The 17,758-nt window shown below is 35.6% G+C and overlaps 1 protein-coding gene across 2 annotated transcripts in view; it reads right to left on the minus strand.

Annotated features, from left to right (window-relative positions):
• The window catches only part of TMC1 (transmembrane channel like 1), a 388,569-nt gene that overhangs the window by 94,983 nt on the left and 275,828 nt on the right, over positions 1–17,758 (minus strand). For both annotated transcript variants that reach the window (XM_032634495.1, XM_032634496.1), the window contains 3 exons: positions 9,983–10,030; positions 6,029–6,200; positions 1,345–1,473 (listed from right to left, as the gene is read on the minus strand). In XM_032634495.1, the coding sequence (XP_032490386.1) occupies positions 1,345–1,473; positions 6,029–6,200; positions 9,983–10,030 (349 nt within the window). The remainder of the gene's footprint in view (positions 1–1,344; positions 1,474–6,028; positions 6,201–9,982; positions 10,031–17,758) is intronic.

Below are 17,758 nucleotides of genomic sequence, written 5' to 3' on the forward strand. Positions count from 1 at the left end.
TTTGCCAAGTAAGGATATTTCCTAAACCTATCATTTAGCATCATTATCACTTCATTAAATGAAAACTACTTTGACACACACACATGCATATGCGCATACATTAATAGCTTCATGGAACCAGAAATGCGACTTGTCTTTGTCTTCATTTATGGCTGGTGTACAAGCACATGCATAAGTGGTTCCCAGCCTACAGTTGTGTGGTGTTCCAAAAGCTTTCTGGCAAGACCACTGTTTGGAACTTGGAAACCTTATTCCACGAAACAAAGCAATAACATTAGAAATGATGCCTAGGTTCCCACCTCATAGGGTAAACCTGGAATATCTTGTTTTATTTTGGATATGAGGTAACTGAGGCCCCAGAAGTTTAAGCCATTTCCTTAAATAACACACAAACTCTTGCAGAGCCAGGATTAGTAGTGAATTATCCTGATAGCTGCTTCAGTCCTTTTTTCATCACCAGAGACAAAAACACCTTAACATTATTATAGATACACTGTAATGTTTAACGTTATTAAATAGGCTTGTGGACGGAGAGCTTTGGAAATTTACCACTGTTTATAAAAATTGTTCTGTGTAAAAACTGCAATCTGTATCACATCTGTGAGATGCAAACATGGCTGTTATCACAGACATGGTCCCTTTTATTCATGCCCCACTTCCCCAAACCACCATGCAAAGAAATATAGTGTGATCCTCAGAAGCGAATCTGCTTCCAATCCCAAAAGGGAAAGGGATAAACATTTGACTTTTCTTATCAGGAGTTTATAAATCTATGTGTCTCTGAGTGTGTCAAGACTCAACAAAAGAGTGAAATTGGGTCGCTTACATGTTACCAGGGAATAGCTATTAGCGTAATCCTTAATTGGAATCCCATTTACTCTTCTGTTGGCTTAGCATCCTCCCTGTGCTTTAATAAGAGCTGTCACATGAATATATCATTTGAGGCTGGAACCCTGCAGAGAAACTAGAGTGTGCAATCCAACAAACTTGTAAAATTCAAATATATTATCTCCTTCAGAGAGATAGTAATGAATGTATTAAACTAAGGAAATTCTCAGTTCAAGGAACAAATTATTAAAAGTGATCTGAGACTGTAAGACTCCAAATAATGAATTTAATCATGATTGTTTTCTTTTATAATTAGCCCAGCCTCTCTAGTGATATATGTTAACTATATGATAGGTAACATATATGTTATATATGACCATGAAAATTATATATAATGAGTATTATATATATGATGTATCACATATAGTATTATCTATAATATATAGGTAATACTCAGAGAATTTGGGAGATCAATAGCAGGGAAAATGTTTCTAATTTTGAAAAGTGGCACCATACTTGAGAACTTCAATTTTCTTTTCCATTTTCCAAGGCTTGCATTTGACAGTAGCAATCATTTGTCTATTCTCATCTAACTCTGCCTTCAATCTTTCCAATTCCTCTTCATCAATTTCTTCTTCTTCTTCCCTTAAAACAAAAAACAAACAAAAAAAACCTCCTTTAGTAAAGTTAAGTTTTGCTTGACTTCCAAACTTAAAGAATGCTACCAGATACTCAGATGATCAATGTACAGCAACTTGACTATATATGGTGTGTGCTGAGATCCACAAGCCTTAGTGCTTGTATCTGAACAATGATGCAGGATTTCTGGAAATATTATAACTTTAAACAATAATGTTTACATTCTGAAGTACTGAAACCATTTTATGTCCATAGTCTCAAATTCTCAGAACTAGAAAATGTGTGGAAACAGTTACAGATCTATCAATATATTTTCTTCTCTTCTTTGTTCCCCTGTACACCTTCCCCCACCAATTCTACATTTCATTTAAAAACTTTATTTTTCAACAAGGACAGTAAATTAGAGGTGAGCACGTCTTTGAAGTGCCATTAAAAAATTTGTTAGCCCTGTCTCAAGAGAAAGAGAAAAACTGAAATAGGAAAAAATTTAAAAATCTATTCCTCAAAGGTAACTTAATCTGTTAATTAAACTCAAAACTTCAATTGATAAAATTCAACTTGAAGTATATATGACAGAAGTGAATCCTTTGTAGAGGCCTTCAAAGGAATTTAGTTTCTTACTGAGCAAATGAGATGTATCTTTTCTGTGTTCCTAGTATTGCAAAAATATCAAAGGGTCCAAAACTCAAAGAAAACAAAATCTAAACATGAACAACGTGATTTTTAAATTGAGGAATGTAATGGCCTATTGCAGAGATCCTTTTTTTTTTTTTTTTTTTTGGTTATAGATTGTTTCAGTTATGAGCTGTTGCTTAACTTCAAATTTACCCTTCTATACTTAATATTGTGATGCTGTGGCTGTGACTCTGTAGGGTACATTTCTGGTTTGTCAGTTGGCTCATTTTTCGGCTGCCCATAGAAGACACTAAGAAGGGACTAGGTCTTTCCTTTCTTTGGTTTCCTGTTTGCTTCCTGTGGTGATGTTTACTCTTTAGAGATGCTTCTTCACCCCAAGAGCTGCAGGGCCTTCCCATAGCTGCAGGTGAAACTAGTTTGCCGACTTTTCCAACACTAGCAGAACCAGCTTCATCATTCTCCCAGTAGACACCAGCACCACTTGAGCATCGTCCCCCTCTGCAATAGTTTCAGCTCCGTGGGTCTCTCCTCTATGCTTTTAAGTTTTAATTCCAACCTCTTTCCATTGTTCCTCCAGCCCCTAGTATGCTATTTGCTTCCTATAGTTGCTGTCACCATGATACTTCGTGTTCTCTTTCACCTTTCCAGTAACCTAGTTAGCAATTATTTGTATCTACTAAACAGTCCTCTTATTAAATACTCTCTCTTCAATTAACTGTTGGAGTTTCTTTCTCCTAACTAGACCCTGACTGACCAAAAAAATGTAATCTGACTCAGTGTTAGTCAGAAACATATTTTGTCGTTCACTAAACTCATGACCACACACAGTAGGGCTATGGAAAAAGATGTTTTTGAAAGTTTCAGCTGAATAATAGGAGGACATACCCATAATTTTACAGCCCACCTTATAAAATGACTTCGCAATCTCCTTTCTTTCCTACCAGTCCAGAGTTTTTAATCAGGTCATGATTACTGAAACAAAAATTTAAATTAACCCTCTAAAATACACTTGTCATTGATACTTTGTTTCTTTTTGACCGATGCAGACATTTGGCTTAGAATAGTAATCCTGGTTCAAGAGAACTATGGAAATACCATCCACTAAGATACAACTCTGACTGCCATTAGGTTGTTTCTATTTTAATTATTTGATATTTATTATATAAAATCCTATGGTGCTGTAAAACCATAATAAAATACTCACAAAGAATGATCTATTTGATATTTGGATTTACCATGTAACTAAAGCTTATTTCTCTACATTCCTAACATTAATTATGTAGTTTCCTGCTATCTTAAACCCAGTACTTTGTATGTTTAACATATTCAAATTCTATGATTCCTTCAAAAATGATATGAAATGTCTTCAATACCCTTTTCTGATTATCCCTATGAGAATACTTTTCTCTAAGACTCTAAATCACTTTGTACTTCTCTGGCACATTTATACTGTCTTGTTTCACAATAATTTGTGTCTAAGTGGCCTCTCCCTTACTATAGTATGAATTTCTAGAGAATGCAGGCAATTGCATATTCATATCCATATCTTCCAAAGAAATTAGCAAATTATCTTCCACAGAAGTGGAGCTGGATAAATATTTATTGAATAAATGTTTATGTACAGAGTTTTTCTGTATATTGGATTACCATCAAATATACTAAAATATAACAATGTCTTCCAAGATTAGAATGGTATGGAAAGACATTTATTCCTACACTAAATGATCTTAGACTGGTATATTTTTAAAGTCTTTGCTGTTAATTGTTCATTGCTCCAGGAAGATCATGCTGTGCTACAAGGTATAGCTGTTGCCAGCTAAGTTACCTTCAAATATGCAGGTAATTAAAATATTACATTTTTGCATAATTAAAATATGATAATGCATAACTAAAACACTGTATTACAGGGAAACTGCTTTTCTAGGAACCACTCAAAGAAAGTGCTAATCATGTTAAAAGGGCATAGCACTGACATGCTTTATCTTCTAAAATTTAGGGCTAATCTGTGTAAGAATGGCTTTCTATCTTAGGTTTGATTTATTTAAACAACAGTTGTTAGGAAAAAGGAGGTATAAGGTGCTGAATTTCTCAGTGCTATGAACATATTACTTACTCACTTAAAACTGGGTCAAGAAAAGCCTGTAATATTATTAGAAATACTCCAAAATGCCAAACGAGGCAGTGTTTTTTAACCATCTCCAAAGACAGTTAACATTACAACCTTGGATTTAGTTGGTTTCAAGTTTGGCTCTGTGGAGAAGTGGGGAGGGAGGGAGCCAGGGGTGATTCTGGCTTCTCAGAATCAGGATGAGAGTAGGATCAGCTAAGGACAGACACTTTCACAGGGACAAGATTGCCCCAAGTAACAGGGGCCAAGACCCAGTTGATTCATATGGTCCTATTCCTAGAGGTTGAGCACTGAAGTGAGGGCATTGAACAGACCAGGAGACAAGAGGAATTCCCACCCAAGTCATCTTTTAAAAAGGACATCTCTGAGGCACAAGTGGAGAGGAAAAGCAAATTGTGGAACACAACCTATATCATGCATATGTCTATTGGTGATGTTTTCTCAATGAAATACCACTGTCAGAAGGCATAAGCTTTGCTAGTAGGAAATATTACTACATAATAATAGCAATAACAATCACAATAAGACATGGAACTTAAAAGGGTGTTCTGTTTTTGAAAAGAACAAAGCATAAAAATACTTGAAAAGACGATAGACATAAAAAATGCCAGAGTCAAAACGTAAAGCAGGTGATGTCTTAGTATTCAAAGAGAAGAAAGAGGAGCAACTTGGGGAGGAGAAGGAGAAAAAGGAAGAAGAGAAAGAAGAGGAAGAGAGAGATTTAAAAACTTAAATCAATAAAAATATAATGAAGAAATGGGTAGGGCTACTCTTATTTTAAAAGGAACCATCGTCTATTAATGCTAAGCTTCTCTACCTGACAAAATGTTCACATAGTTGTATTTAATTACAATTACTTATGAAGAGGAAAATAATAGCTTGTTATTGAGTACTGCAATGTGTCATCTTGGGAGGCTATCTTGGAAAGTTCCTCACCATTTAAAGTCCTAGGACTGTTTCAGAGGAGATCCCATCACCTCATGGTGATTCCCATGCCCCACCTGGGGTGGCAGAGGAGCTATTCTCTTAAATCCTTTCCAAGGGGTCTAGGTTTTCTATCAGTAAATGTGTTTTACATGTACACTTTTCCTACCTGCCTGCCATCTGCAATTTTCCAGAAAGCAAAGACTAGAAAATTATTTTCTTGGATTTTTCCTAAACAGCATTTGATATATTATTCTACACAAAGACAGCACTCAGAAAAACGTTGGCCTGGTAGAACTGAAAGACACAAGGTTATATTAAAAAGGAAATGACAATCCCAATCCTCTGTAAAGGGACAGTTAGTTAACATTTTAGACTTTGGGAGCTATATACAGCTCTGTCCCATATTCCTCTTTGTTTTTTTTTAAAATTACAGTTTTATTAAAACTGTAAGAACCATTCTTAGCCCTTGGGTTGGAATTAACCATGGTTGGCCAACTCCTACTCTGTAAGATAAGTGATTTGCGTTCATTGTTTAGTAGTTTTTCACTTAACTTCAGTAACGATGCACTTAACTAATGGGATAACTTTAAAATATTTAAATTAACTAAATATGTTAATGACCTATGACAATTTAGATCTCTCATAAGGGAATTTCTCATAAGTCCATTCTTAATATATATTCATTTTACAATTCTATTTTAATATCAAAATACATTTAACTAAGTGGAGTAAAATGGCAGATGAAGCCTGTTTTTCTGAAAGCAGTTTTAATTACCAATTTTAAGGCCAGGGAGTGCCTAAAGGGAGTGGTCTTCTTTCAGCATCAGGCACTTCTGAATGAGAAGCAATTTCAGATAAGAACTAACTTACTCTCCTCTCCTCATCCTCCTCCTTCTCTCTTTTTCTCTGGCCTTCCTCGTTTCTTCATCCTCTGGTTCAGGTTCTGGGTCATCTTCATTGATGACATCTCTGGTCCGTTTCCTCTTTGGTCTCATGCTCTCTCTTCGAGGTAGTTTGTCTTCCTCCTCCTCTTCCTCTTCACCTAAACATAGCAGTTAATGCTTCAGTGAGCAGTATCAGAAAAGTGCTCTCCCACTACCAAATGTATTCTTACTTTTAAATTATCATTGTCACACATCTGAGACCACAATCCAGCAATTTGCCATATCAAGATAAGATGCATCATGCCATATATATTTCATAGCCTGCCACTTAATTACATTTATCTAGGGACTCCCCTGGTGGCGCAGTGGTTGAGAGTCTGCCTGTCAATGCAGGGGACACAGGTTCGAGCCCTGGTCCGGGAAGATCCCACATACCGCAGAGCAACTAAGCCTTTGCACCACAACTACTGCGCCTGTGCTCTAGAGCCCGTGAGCCACAACTACTGAGCCCGCGTGCCACAACTGCTGAAGCTCACGTGCCTAGAGCCCATGCTCTGCAACAAAGAGAAGCCACCGCAACGAGAAGCGTGCGCACCTCAACGAAGAGTAGCCCCCGCTCGCCACAACTAGAGAAAGCCCACAACGAAGACCCAACACAGCCAATAAATAAATAAATAAATTTAAAATAAATAAATACATTTATCTAAATTCTCATTTCTTGTGGTTTATCTACTCATATGTCAGTGTCGATCCCCAAATTCTAATAATGCTTAGAATTCCAGCCTTCATTTACTTGGGTAACTAGATGAGTTGGAGTTTAATATCACACCATGATCTCTCAGACCAAGTTTATAGGTTACCAATTCAACACATAAGGGTTGAATGTTTAAACACTATGTGCTAATACTACTTCTATCTCAGAACAAAGAATAAAAATGACAAGGAAATGCTACAAACCAGAAAAATTCTGAGGAAATTAATGTATGCCTTGACATTCCTCCTAATTCAAATTATTCTCATTCTTTTTCTTTTTTTTACTTTAAAAAAAAAATTGAAGTATAGTTGATTTACAGTACTGTGTAAGTTTCAGGTATACAGCAAGTGATTCAATTATACATACATATATATTTTTTTCAGATTATTTCCCTTTATAGGTTTTTACAAGATATTGAATACAGTTCCCTGTGTTACACAGTAAATCCTTGTTGCTTACCTATTTTATGTAAAATTATTCTCATTCTTGACTTCAAATATTTCTTCTTTTGCCTAGATATTTCTTCCTGTTTCTTAAATGAAATTGATAGTAAATACCTTTGCTTGATCATTTTATCTTTTTGATTAGAAATAGATATAAATAACTTGTAAATTTAATACAAAACTGAGAAAAATGACATTATTTTATTTTATTCATCAACTAACAATTAATGCCTCACATGTCCATAACTTCTTCGGAAGCTTCCAGGTAAAGAGTAGAGGGAGAATTCAGTTCCTTCCTTCACCGTTTATGACATACATCCTACTTCACTTTCATCTTTGTTTTTTAACTTCTGATATTTAGAGTCAACTTCTGATGTTTATTACAAAAAACAAATATTACTCCTAATTATCACTATCTTCTTAAATAGAAGCTACTCAGGGAAAAATTTGTGCTTTAATGGAAAACTATGAATTGTCTGCACCATACCCTTCTGTGTTACCTGATTCTGATTTTATGGAAGCTATTTTGTAACTTTGTAAGTTACGGATAACTAGATAGCAATGCAAAATAGTTCTTGTCTGTAGACAAGCAAGTAAACTCTGCTAAATGCAGAGACAACCTTCCACCACCGAAAAAGAAAATGAAAGAAAAAATCCCCAAAACAGTCATGCCTTATTTGCACAATCATTTCAATATTCCTGATCTATATATATATCTGTTCTTTGAATTTTCCTTTAACTGGTAACTGCTATAAATGCCTCACCAGATTCCTCATTTATTAGTTAAATGTCTTAATTTTTACATATGTGTGTGTCATTATTTTATCTTTTAAAATCTTTTTGTTATTTTTTGTTATCTTTTTAACATTACTTATCAAAATTTTTTATTGATATTTCAAATCTAAGATCTAAATATTACCATTATTACTAAAGTTTGACTAACAGAGAGCAACTTTTCTAACCAGGTTTGGAAAACTATATTTTGTCATCAAAACCAAGAATGAGTTTCCATTTGTTAAATACTGTGGCAAATGTTACATGTTATTTGAACCCCACTCTGGCATTCTGAAAATTTACCCAGCCTTTATTATTCATTTTAGTCACTAATTGTAGAAAGAACAGAGCCTCATAGGAACTGAGAAACAATTTCACCCACAAATAGCTCGAAAACTCTAGCAGCCACTTACTACCCTGCATTTTAGTATATTTCATATTAAGGCTAAACTATTAAGCTCGCAGAATTTGACCATGGATGAAAAGTGTATTATTATATTTATATTTTAGCACTTAGGACAAAAAGGCTATATTTAGTGCTTTAACTAGTTTCCAAATATTCAAATTCTTAAAAAAGGAATGTTTTACAGTTGCCTACTAAATGTGGATTTGCATACATTACCTTTTGGAATGGGCTTGATTCAGTTTTGAAGGGTAGCAAAATATACCACGTCAAAAAGGCATTCTGAATATACCACCCCAAAATATGCCACTTTGGTGTATTGACTATTTTGAGCTGTAGCACTTGAAAAACAGCAAATGCAGGAAGAGACTTTCTCTGAACTTCTCTTAGCTGCTTAAAGACAGAGTCTCCAAAAGGAGCTCAACTGTCATAAATCCCCTCCCCAGGAGTTTCATCCCCAAGGAAGATAGACTACTATCACAGGAGACTATAGGTCAACACCACATGCAGACACACTTTATCATAAACTATCATAATTCCCATCTATTCTCCTAAAACTTATTTATTCTCTCTCAAGAGACCTACATGCCCTCCCTCTCCCCTCTTTAGATGGTGTTCAAATCTAAATTTTAAGCCACCTCACAGTTACTCATTTTCCTGGATATCTCCCATGTATACATGAGGTGTATGTGTTAATAAACTTCTGGTTTGTTTTGGTTTTTTTCTTGTTAAACTGTCTTATATTATAGGGGTATCAGCAAAGAACTCAGGAGGGTAGAGGAAAAATTACTTTTCCTCCCCGACAGTTGTCAAGTCATAGCATCTAGGATCTATGTGAGACTCTGGGCTGCTTTCATGTAAAATGTACCAAATTAATGAAACCAACTGTCATCATGAACATTCACTGGCTGTCATGTTGGGCTCAGGTTTTTAATTGACAGTGTTGATGTATTCTCTAATTGAACTCTTCTTGAGATGCTGCTCTTTCAGTTTTGGTAAACTCAAAACTTTTGCTCATATAATGATCTTTCTCTGTTCCAGTCCATGAGGGAGGGGTCTGCATGCCTGGAAAGGGGTCACAGCTCTTGAGCTGAACCTACTCAAAGTAAGAACAACAGAGCAATTCCGACAAAATACCCATGAATTCAGTACAAAAGAACAGGTTTTTTCATTTTTATTGAACCACCTGATCAGTTCAGTCAAAAAGGTCAATCTGTTATATTGTAATAGATTCAGCCTTAGAGAAAAGCTTTTAGGACAAAGATTTTCATGGGGGAAAATAGTAAAGAAGTAAAAGAGCAAATTTTTTCTGAACTACCATCTACTTACTCATGAGTAAATTATAAATTGGGTGGAATGTGTGTGTGCCAATTGAATGGAATCTCGAGTAGAGATTCTGTTTAATGGTCTTGAACTCTTTTGTGAGACCATCGAAAGTCATCCACACATGCTTCTCTGCTTGCATATGGTAGCATATTCCCACAAGATAAAAGGGTAAATCCCCTGAATTCACCACTATTCCACGGGAAACATATCCCAAGTGGGGATATGTCCATCCCCACTTACTTGAACTTTCCTCAGTATCATCTTCTTTTTCCTCCACTTGGATTTGCACTGTTGAAGAAAGAAAAATATAGTAATTCTTTAAATGATGGTACAATTGTTAATAACTGGTTTTTACTGTTATTATTTTCATTGTAAAGTTTTTTGTGCAGTTAATAAATTTTTTCAATAAACTTGTCAAAATAAGCATTGCTTATTAAAGATATACAGCCACAATATCTTATACATTGCTGTGCAAGGACTTCTCTGCTTCACCGTCTTCAACGATTTGCAAAACATACCAATCATAAACCTGTCAACTCAATTCAAAATAACTTCAACCAAAATAAATTCTGTACTGCAAGAAGCAGACTTAGGGTGTGTTGGGTCATTTCATTCTATGGTAAAAGGAATTGTTGGCAAAGCTATATACACATGCACAAACCACTTGGTTATTATAAAAAAGTTATTAAAATAGACAATATTTCATTATGACCAGGTACCCAGTGTCAAAGAATCTTTCAAAAAGGCTTAAAACCTGATATTTCCTATTTGAATTATTTCTATGGGTATTATATGCAGACAGCTTAAATCTTCCCATATATGATTTATCTTGACTATGTGGAGATAGGTGATTGATTCTACAGTTCTTTCCAAGACAAAGAACACTTCTTCTGTCTACTCCTCACCTCATCCTCAGCACCTTGTTTTTAGATTTGCTCCATTTTTATAAAGGCATATAAAGGTTTTATAAAATTTTACTGGTACAGTAATATAGGAAAATATATTAATTGGCAGATATTTTCCCCTTGTCAACTACTGTCCATTCATCACAGGTTGTCAGCCAGAGACAAAGATCTGCAAATTGCCATGGTAAAAATTGCAGTAGACTATTTCTTTAAACCATGAGTCTAGTAACTCATTTAAAATATTAATTTACCTATTTTTATTTAAGGTGGATGGGCATAAGTCCAAAAAATCAAAGATAACAAATGATGTTGCTGTGAACAGAGGAAACAACCTCTGGTTTTGTTTCTGCTCAGCACTGTCAAAGGTTATTATTCAGAACTTGACAGGCATATTGAAAAGGCAGCACATTCAGAGTTTAAATTCCATTCACAAAGAAGATTATTGTAAAAAGCATTTTTTGCCTTTAAACAGCATCTGTGTAAAATTTTTAGGATATGCAAAAATGTTATCACTCAACATCAGCCATAGAATATGAAAATAAGTGTTGTTTTGTTCAGAGTGGACATATGCCTTCTGTCACCGGTTGTAACTGGATCTGCACAGGACAAAGGTCTTTATGTCACTACTGAGAGTTCGCAATAGTGAAGGCAGACACTTCTCAGAGATATTTTACATTCAACAATAGGCCATGGTCTTTATTTGCAATTAATGCTGCCCCCAAGTTTCTTCAGCCAAAGAAGAATTCACTCAGGAAGGCATCTTAATGATATAAGATTAGCCTTAGAGCAAGGTCTGATCAGCGTGCATAATATAGAAACAGCTGAGGACAAATAGCAAAGTCTGACACATAACCTCTTTTGCACCATGCATAGCCAAAGCAAAAATTCACATAAAATGCTATAATGATTTGTAATAATCAACTCACTAGACATGATTAAATAAAGTTAAATAATGAAATGGAAGAAAATACTAAACAACTAGAAATACAAGCAAATCTTTAGGAAGGATCATATATTAAACAAAAGCAGTAGAATGAAATGTCCCAAGCCAAGGAGATGAGCAAGAAATCAATTTCCTCTGACAAGCAGGGGAGAGAAAAAGCAGGGCTGGAGTCATAGGTCATCTTTTCAGGTACAGGAAGGATAGTTATAAATGGCCATTAAATAAAACCTAAAAATCCATAAGGGGAGATAGCCCTGTGGTTGCAAGTAAAGAAGAAAAAAGAGCTACGGTTTCTGAGTGATGTAATGGAGAGTATTGCAGAAATAGCCCCTTCACTGCTCTTCAGGTGACTTTCCAACAGTGATACTCATCTGTGCACGATCATCTGCACATTTTCAGTAGGTGCCTTCTTTATTCAACAGCATTCCTTTTGTCTGGAAGCTGAGTCAGGGGCCACGGAACAGTTGTTTTTATAGTTACTGTGATCATAATTGGTTTATTATTGACTCAAACCCTCAGCAAAGGCATCATCGGCATCAAGAACTAAACAGCAGCACCCTGACCAGGAGATTGAAGACTCCATCAAGAGCCTCAGACCAAGCTTAATTTTAATGGAACACTATTTGGTCTGAAAAGCAACTGTCAATGCTGATCTGCATCTCCTGCAACTCAAGGCGTTGTTGAAGAACCAATCTAAGAAGCTCCTCCCAGACAAAAGCCTGTGCAAAAGAATAACTCAGAACGCTTAAATGGGAGTTACAGACTGTCTTTCCCTTCTCAGACAATTTTCGGCACGGCCTATTGCCATCCCTTCTCTCAGCAGTCCTTAGTAGCTTGCTCCCAATCATATGACCACCCTCATGTTCTGGATGCTTCCCAAAGCCTATTGATTATGTACTTTAAAAATAACCTCTCTCCTGGGGAGTGATGGGAGGACAGTGAAGGGGGGGAGTGGTTTCCTGTCTAAATGTTGAAGGCAGCAAGCAAAACTGCATTGAAGTACGCTTATTTAAGAGAGGAATATGCAATAGGAGCAGATGAACTCCTAGGCAACCCAGATCCTCATTTCATGCAAATAGACACAGTAATTAAAAACAGTAAAAGGAAACAACAGCAAAATGTCACATTTCAGAGGCATTGGAATCGTTCAGAAAAGTGGATGTTGTTCCAGGCTTTCTTTTTCAATCTATAGTACTGAAAGTATTTTATGGTTCTTCAGTATCAGTGGCCCAGTGGCAGGAAGAGTTTAATGATGTTGCCTGTTCCTCTAGTTTTTGAAGGGATTATTGTAGCACCAGGTCATTACTTTGGAAACTGAAAATTCATTTATTCAATTAGCATTTATTGTGCATTTACAAGGGTCTACAGAGCAAAGTGCTCTGGAGTAGGAGTTTGTAAACTGTAGAAGGAAATAACCGTCCTTAAGGAGTCTTGCTATTTGATGCAAAAGAATGACTTTATAACTCATACCTAAACTCAAGTTTACTTGGGTTATACCAGCAATGTACTAATTATGTTTATTAGCAATGTACTAGTGTGTTTCTTTTTAGGGTTCCTTTGTGTGTGAGGAAATGTCAGCATCAGCTCCTCGCATATAAAATGGGGTACATTTCCAGGGAATATAGCCAATATTTTATAATAACTATAAATGGAGTATAACCTTTTAAAAAATGGAAAAATGAAAAATGATGTGAAAATTTATATACAATAAGGGGAAGTAAATTAGCTCTGATATTTTAAAAAAGGCACTGCCATTATCAAAACTGTGCATATACACACACTTTCATGTTCCCTTGTGAAATGGTAGAAACCGCTCATTAATTAAATTTGAATTGTATTACCTAAGAAAAAATAAATAAAAAATAAATGAGGTACCTTTCACCTCAGACAGATATTAATCTATGCCATAATAAGCACATTTCCAAACCTTAGCTGAAGAACCCGTGTCATCAGTATGTGGTATAATGTGGAATATGAGAGGAAGAGAAGAATCAAGGACAATTCCAAGGTTTTTGGCCTGGGCAGCAGCGGGTGGAGTTTCAAGGAAAGGAGATAGGAGGCTCTAGGGAGAATAGCTTAGGTAGGAACAGTTGAAGTTCAGTAGTTTAATTTGAATAGATGGAGTCACCAAACCATATTGAAGTATCATTTCCCCTGTAGAGAATGGCACAGCACTCGGCTTCCATTCATCTATGAAAAAACTATTACTGGTGGGTGTTAAGTAAGGAACAGAAGCCACTCTCTGTCAAAGTGAACAAAAATGATGGAATGTGATTCTTCTTCCTCTCAAATATCTACCCAGGACATAAAATCTGACTCAGTTTAAATCAGCAGCTCCTTTTATTTTTGCTACTTTTAGGTCAGATAAGAAGATATTCATGACATTTGTTTATAACAATCCCAAGTCCTTCAAATGATGGAATCGAGCATGATATTTTGGAAGCCAACGAGTAAAAAGAATAATTATTTAGCTCTTATATCAATCAAATACCTTAATGAACCTATAAACTATAAGACATTTAAAAAATCCCCAGGAGTGGAAATAACAGAATGAGATCATTACACTTAAATATAAACAAGGTATCTGGGGGAAAGGTTTAATGTGACAAACCTAGGCTGATACTCTTTCTGCAGGTGCCAGCACCTTTCCTTAATACCACTAAAAACCTTAAAACGATAAGGTCTTCATTAAGACCACTGAAAAAAACCATGGGGCACATATGTTCAAGAACACTCTGATGAAAACTTGTATAATAAATGCCAAAAGGCTGGTCATATTTTCAAACATTATGATATCTTGGAGATACTAAATAGTTATTTTAAATCACTGTGGTTATAAAATTACAAAAAACAATAATAATTTTGGTTTTTGGTAAGACTCACCAAAGAAGGAGACGGGGCAGGCCAAAAAAAAAAAAAAAATAGTAGCTGTCATTCTCTAATGTTTTTCCTTTTAGATAATATTTATTTTTGAGGCTCTTTAGTCCTTAAGAAGCAGAGAATAAATAGCTGCTGATGCCTGCTTTATTAAAAACACAATATAACATATTGTAGTTGCATTGAGGAATACAGGAAAAGAATGAAGTCTGTGGAGAAACACGTTTTACTACGAGGTTCCAGAGAGACTAACAAAAAGAAAAATAGAAAATTCAGTCAAAATAAAGATTCCCCTTCTATCCTTTCACAAGGAAAATAAATGTTTTTTATACACATAAGAAGAGGGGAAGGGGATGCACCCCGAATAGTTTGGCAATTTTTCCTTCTGTTTTTATGTTACATGAAATTAAAATTAAACAGGCTGAATGAAATGGGTAGCTGGTATGTTTCCAAATTCTACCACCCCTGAGCCACAAGAGCAAATATGAAATGATGAAGCATAGTTCTTCAAATGGTAAATTATATACAGGAGTATTTGTGAGAAACTGCAATTAGATATTTCTTGACACCACTGGTCTACAGAAAGAACAAAAACAACTCTTATTCTATGTGGTTTGGAGGGTTGACTTTTTTTAAACTACACATACACATATTCAGTAAATAAATAGCTATTTACAAAGGCATTTAGAGCTCTCTGTGGTTACAGAAAAGTAAGTGGTGAGTCTTTCTTTGCATTCAGATTATTTTGGGGCAAAGGACATTTCTTATTTAACCCTGTTGTCATAATATATATTCAGAGTGTGTGCTCTCACATTGCAATTACCGCCATAAACGGCAACCACTGTAAATAAGTGTGCTGAAATGAAAATACGTTCTCTTGTGTGAGTTTCTGTGCTACTAACCAGATGAAAATAGTGTGCTATAAACCCTTGGTGGCTATGCTTATATATCCTTGAATTGCTTAGAACCAAAAGGAATCTTTCTGTCCCCCGCAGCATTTCTGTAATATTCCCAATCATGAAGAAGAAGGGTTGTCAGGATTCATGGGTAAACAAACAAAACAGAACAAACAAAAAACACAAGAACTGTGAAACAACTGAAAGCAGACGATTGTCCTCAGAGCATAAAGAAGCTTGAAGCAAGGCTGGCCGAACTCTGTACAGTTTTTACACATCCTTCTTAGCACCAGCTTTTGTTCACAGAGAAGATGCTAATTACTTCTCATTAGCATACATTAGCAAATGTTAATGAGTGTCTTCTAAAGAACAAGAAGAGTCAGGGGCAGAGTCAGGATGAAGGCTGATTGGGGAGAGAAGTGCTGCAACAGAAGACAGAGGCAGAAAAAAGAAAATGAGAGCAGCTTAGAACTTGGATTTGTTTTCTGAAATTTAGAACTCGTCTCTCTGACAAAATGTTAATAGGAGTAAGGATGAAATAATTTAGTTTATTTTTTCTTAAAAAAAAAGAAAAAGCAAATCATTGACTAGAATGAATCATTCTTTTTTCTGTTCTTTAGCTGCTTAGGAACAATTACACTACAGGATTTGCTACTGACTAGGGATATTAGCTAACATTGTCTTCAGTTAATGAAAAGGAATTCTGAATACTAGATGCCCTCAGGAGTTTATAAGCATTGTGACCACCTATCCACCCATGCCAATTTTTTCCTCACAGGCTCAATTTATAATATTCAATAAGACTAAACCCTTAAGTAGTTTGTATGTAGTCTGTCATTTTATTGAAATAGCCCACATAAAATGTGTTAATTTATATCCTATGGGCAGCTGGTTAACATCTGAGTACTCTAGTTAGTAATCCACAATGGTAGGATGGAGATTTAACATCTGAAAGACTAGTCAGAAGCACTTCAGCCATCTCTATCTCAAATTAACACTAGATGGTTTGTTAATTGGAGTAATGCTTTTTACAAGTGAATCTCGTGAAATTAAATGTGTGTGTGAGACAGAATGAACCTATTGGTTTGTTTCTCGGAAGAATCCTAACAAAGAGTATCTGCCTTCAGGATCAACTTGACGGAAGTAGACAAATACTAGAAACAACACAAGATATACTGGCAAGTTCCACCAGAGAAATACAAGCAAAAGATCTATTAGAGTTCATAAGAGAATGAGATTATGCTCATTAGGGAATTTCGGAATATTCGCTTTTTGTCACATTTCTTCAAATATTTCTGGAAATAGGCAGGAGACTAATCAATATAAATAAATGTGTTTCACTACTTGATTCCATTTGGATTAATTCCAATTCCTTCAAGATCATGGTCATAAAAAACAAAGTTTAGGGAATTCCCTGGTGGTCCAGTGGTTAAGACTTGGACTTTCACTGCTGTGGACCTGGGTTCAATCCCTGGTTGGAGAACTAAGATCTCACAAGCTGCACAGTGTGGCCCCCCAAAAAGAACAAAGTTTATTTCCATGACTGGCCTCGTCCTAAAAAAGGACTTTTGTTCATTTGGGTTCCTAAGACTATTGCATTCATATCCTAGAACTAGAAAAGACAACTCAGAATTTTCAAGTTGGCAGTTGGCTCTAGCAGAAAGCCTGAATTTTTAACTCAGACAAAATCATATTTGAGTTTTGGCTCTGCCACAACTTTATGCCATAACTTTGGATAATTTATTTAAATTCTCTATGCCTTAGAGAAAGGAAGGAATAATAACCATTATACAAGGAGAACTAAATGTAGTAACAAATGCATGCATTGTACATAATATAGTGCCTGGCACATAGCAAAGGTTATAATAATCGACAAGGATTGTTCAAATGCTTTATGACACATACTTAAACACAAAATTTTGACATCTTTCACCTAAAATTCTAGTAAGACAGAAAGACACATCTACTTTGACTTTTACCTCAATATTTTGCACTCTGCAAGTAGGAAAATTGCCACAGTATTCAGTCTGAGATTATGTTAAAGACTAATCATCAAAAGATAAAAACAAGAAATAAAATATTACCCTAAACTCTCCGCTTCTTGATACTCTTAGCTACCCCTCACCATGCCTGTTTATGATGCCAACCAGCGTTGAGAGTCGTGCTGCCTAAGCCAATGGGCAACTTCACTAGGAAACTTTTGATTGCAGCGATTGAAGAAGCACTTGTAGCACAGGTTTAAGTTGAACAAAAAGCAACTGGCATCCACAGGACAAATTATTATGACTCTCTGTCAATAGAAAAATAGAGGTGTAGGGTGGGGAGTACTTAAAGACAGTACCTGACAGTCTGCCAAGTCCACTAAAAGTTGGGATCTTGTCCCTGCTAATATATC

This window comes from Phocoena sinus, chromosome 6, assembly GCF_008692025.1.
Source record: "Phocoena sinus isolate mPhoSin1 chromosome 6, mPhoSin1.pri, whole genome shotgun sequence".
Lineage (NCBI taxonomy): Eukaryota > Metazoa > Chordata > Mammalia > Artiodactyla > Phocoenidae > Phocoena > Phocoena sinus.